Consider the following 5000-nt stretch of genomic DNA (forward strand, 5'->3'; position numbering starts at 1 on the left):
ACTCATACCTCCTCCCACTACGCTCACTCACTGACACTCACTCTACGGATGTTTAAAACACATACATCTCTCTACATAAATAAATAAATAAATAAATAAATAAAAAAAACTCCAATCTAGGCAGACGACATTCATGTGTTATATGTGAACATACAGTGGATCTTGTGTTTTTTTCGAGACAGCCAGAATGGCTAAAATGAACAGCTGTATGTTTAAAGTCGGGTGAGTATTGTGTATTTATGTATATATATCAGTTTTCAATGAAATATTTTGGCAAGAATACGTAATATTCTTCCTTTTGTTGCATGTTTTTTTATGTGTGTGTGTGTGTGTATATATATATATGAGTGCGCGCGCGTGTGTGTGTGTTTTTTTTAAAAACCAGTTTTAAACTACTGACAGTACATAAATAGACACTCACACACACACACTCATATATATATATTTATATGTATGTGTGTACACACACACACATATATATGTATGTGTATACACATACGTACACTCACATGCATGTATATATGCATACTCATAGAAGACAGTTGTTTGCATGTATGTATGTGTGCTTGTGTGTTTATATATATATTTATATATGTATATATATATATATATATGCACATAAACATGCGTGTTTATGTGTATGTATACAAGTATATGTATATATGTGTACATATATATATATGTTTCTATATGAATATATATGTGTATATTTATATGAAAGTATGCATATATATATATATATATACACACACACACACACACATGTATATGTGTATATGGTTTATATATATACAGACACACACACACACAAACACACACACACACACGCACAAACACACGCACACGAACACACACACACACACACACACACACACACACACACACAGTGGAAGACACTTTAATTCTAATCACATATAATATCATCAACCGTTTATTGTTATCAGAATCAGTTGGTCTTCTCATAACACTTTCTCGTAAACATCCTTATTCTTTGCTTATTGTTATCTGCCGGTCATTTGATTGTTTTACAAGAAGCTCCCCGTCCCGAGGCAGTTTACAATAAGCGAATACTACTATATATATCTAGGTGTGTGTGTGTGTATACACGTGTGTGTGTATATATATATATATATATATATGTACACGTACATACATGCATATTATGAATGTTTATGTGTGTGTGTGTTTGTATATATACATCATGTATTCGGTGATGATGAATATCCCGGCTGCATTGTCTTATGCAATGACGCATAGATAACCGCATGTGTGGGTATATATATGTGTGTGTGTGTGTATATACATACGTATACATATACGTACACACATACACACACACCTACATATATGTGTGTGTGTGCATGTAATATTTGTCTGTATATATATCGATGTCTATATTCTATCTGCCGGCATATACATAAATGTATGCGTAATGTGTATGTATGTATGTATGTATGAATGGGTGTATATATATATGTATGTATATATAGGTATATATGTACATATGTGTGTATATATATGTATATATGTGTGTATGTATGTGTGTGATGTATATATATATATATATATATATGTATATATAGGTATATATGTACATATATGTGTGTATATATATATATATATATATATATATATATATACATAGACAAACAGACAGATAAACGGATAGATGAATAGACAGCCAGAGACATACATACATACATACATACATACATACATACATAGACAGACGGACAGACTGACCGACCGACAGACAGACAGATAGATTGAGGAAGAATATAACAAGGTGGTTGTTTTGTGTTTGTCATACGGTGAGTGATGACGTTATACGCATTGTCTCGCGTGTGTATAAAATAGTAGGACACTATAATTATTGCTCACATGGACTTATAAGCACATATACGCGCATTCATATGAACATACGTACATACGTGTTTATTAGCATATACGCACACATTCATACGTGCATACATATATGCATATATTCACACATACACACATACATACATGTATGTATGAATGCGGAAGTGTTATATACGCATATTTATGTGTATTTGTAAGTCTGTATGCATATGTGTGGATGTATGCATGTATGTATTTATCTGCGAACGTTTGTATGTATGTGTGTATATTTGTAGGTGTGAATAATGTATGTATATGCGAATCTCTATGTATGTCTGTCTGTCTGTCTGTCTGTCTGTATGTATGTGTGTGTAGGTGCGTATGTATGTAGGTGTGTATATGTATGAATGTCTGTATGCGAGTATATATATATATGTATGCATAAATGGCGCGAATGTATACACGTATACGTGCACATGCGTATGTATACATTTATGCACCTATGTATGTAAGTATATATATACACACGTATGTACGCATGCATGATACGAAACATGGAGCATGCACATGTATATATTATGCAAAATACCTATACACACGTTTAAACACAAGCGACAGGGACACTTATAGTATTGTAGTATACATTCATTTGCATCATGTGTTGTGTTTAGCCCTTGCCTTGCCGTGATCAAGCACATTTATGATCAGAGACGTTCCTGCCGTGACAGTTTCGTCATTTTGCTCATGCTTGGATGCATTGTTCGACGTATTCCTCCCTTTGTCTCTCCTCTGCGATGCTAGCGTGTGATGTGAAGGATATCTTGGCTGCTACTTCTACTTCTTCGTGCGACCACATAGCTGCTCGTTTGCTTGTATATAACTTATGTATTGCATACATATATGTGTGTATGTATATGTGTATGTTTGTATGCATGTATATATCTATATATGTATGCACTCATGAACATAAGTGCATACACTCACACACACACACACATTCACTCGTGTATGTGTATGTATGAGTGTGTATATATGTGTGTATACACACACAATATATGTTAGCATCTTTATGAATACATGCATATATGTATATGCATGTATGTGCATGTATACCTATCTATCTATTTATCTATCTATCTACCTATCTATCTATCTGTCTGTCTGTCTGTCTGTATGATTGCCTGTCTATCTATCTATCTGTCTGTCTGTCTGTCTATCTATTTATCTATCTATCTATTTATCTATCTATTTATCTATCTATCTATCTATCTATCTATCTATCTATCTATCTATCTATCTATCTATCTATCTGTCTATCTATCTATCTATCTATCTATCTTATACACCCGTTAAAAGGAGGACTGGGCATGCCGTGGTTGATGATGCGCAGACACGCGCTGAGACTGCGACATCTCCGGCTCTACGTAGACAGCGGTGAACAGGTGTGGTCACCGTTTGTGCGGCGCGCTTTCCCGCAGCTCGTCTCCATGACCGAACTGCAGTCATGGATCAAGAAGAGGCCGAGGAAGGGCGAATGGCACCGCGAGTGTCGCGCTGCTCTTCGGCAACTCCAACAACCCGGGTCAACCTTGAGCGACTACATCACAACTAACGCATTCTATAGTGGATTAGTGGAGGGAAGGTACGACGACGATCTCGGGGCGAACCTGGGCGTCGACGAGGAATACCTGACCCGCCTGTTTAAGACGACCTTCGGGCCGGGACCTATGGACAACTTCCAGAGATCCCTGGCCTGGCAGTGCTATCGAGAAGCACTACCCGTTCGGGATAAGCTCTACAGGCATGGCTCGAGAAACACGGGGCCGACCTGTCCGAGATGCCGGCAGAGCGACGAAACCGTTCTGCACGCACTCGTACAGTGTCCCACCATTTCCGAGCTGTGGGCTTACGTCGAACAACTGCTATCGCGTGTGGGACGAGTCGGTCTATCAGCCGAGTCTATCGTGAATATTGTCGCGCCTCCTTCCTTTAAACGGGAAGGAAGAGCTATTTTCATCGTACTTGTGGCTATGGCGAAAGAATGTGTATGGTGGACACGTCTGAAAGGTCTAGAGACAAAGACTTTCCTCTCTGGGCAATCTCTCATCAACTTCTTCAAGTATCACCTGAAGAGGAAGTTGAGAGTAGAAAGGGAAGTCTTGTCTAGTGAATGCTTCAAAAAAAGATGGGTGAATGTAGCAAGGATGGCACGTGTGAACGACGGAGCCATCTTGAGCATAACCCTATAAACAAGAAAAAAAAATAAAACAAAAAGGCAAAAGAGAGTCACTTACTGTTATAGTTTCTTCAATGAGAATATTGACCAAGGTTACCGTGGTCTTTTCCGTGGGCTTTTCCTTCCACGGCTAAACCTAAACTGTCCTCCCCTCTTTTTACACGAGAACATTACTGTGTGATACACGATCCCTATTGATCGGCCTTTCCTTTTCTTTTTTTTCGATCCCTTTTGATCGAACTGCCCCTTTTTCCCTTCCTACGATCCCTTTTGATCGACATCACCAATTGTTTTTTTTTTTTTTTTTTCCTTCCTTCCCCCTCCCAAAAAGAAAAGCTCTACATTGTATTTGTCCCATCTTCGTTGAGCCCTGTGTGGCTAATAAAAGAAATGTATCTATCTATCTATCTATCTATCTATCTGTATGTCTGTCTGTCTGTATATCTATCTTTCTGTCTGTCTGTATATCTATCTTTCTGTCTGTTTGTCTGTTTTCCTGCCATTCGATTAAGATGGTAAAGATTACAAATAAAGTAGTCATTTCCCCCCTTTAAGAAAAACGAAATGAAATGGAAAATGTCGACACTTCAAAGAAATGTCGGTGGTTATCGTTGTCTGTCCTTTGTCCTTGCTTTCCTTTTTCTTCCGTTAATCGTTTATACAACTTTCGAGCCCCGTGGACTGAAAGATAGAAATTCTCCCTATATTTCTATGAGATATTTTTCAAATCACGGGTATCTGATTTTTTTTACTATTTTATTTAAAAATAAAATCTTAATCTTAATCATCTTTATAGACGAAGATCAGCTGCAATGGTTGTACCTTATAATGAAACTCTTTTAAGAGCATGCACATGCCACTGCAACGTTGAAATCGTTACCTCAGTAAGGTCAATTAAGTACGTCGTCAAGTGTACGCTGAA

General features: G+C 37.4%; 1 protein-coding gene across 1 annotated transcript in view; it reads left to right on the forward strand.

The window, feature by feature from the left end:
- The first annotated feature begins 22 nt into the window (after positions 1-22).
- Positions 23-5000, forward strand: part of LOC106878743 (putative thioesterase PNKD) — a 99956-nt gene continuing 94978 nt past the window's right edge. Inside the window, exon 1 of the mRNA XM_089343683.1 lies at positions 23-222. Within this exon, the coding sequence (XP_089199809.1) occupies positions 188-222 (35 nt within the window). The 5' untranslated portion in view covers positions 23-187. The remainder of the gene's footprint in view (positions 223-5000) is intronic.

The sequence above is a fragment of the Octopus bimaculoides genome, chromosome 27 (assembly GCF_046866305.1).
Source record: "Octopus bimaculoides isolate indiv1 chromosome 27, ASM4686630v1, whole genome shotgun sequence".
NCBI lineage: Eukaryota > Metazoa > Mollusca > Cephalopoda > Octopoda > Octopodidae > Octopus > Octopus bimaculoides.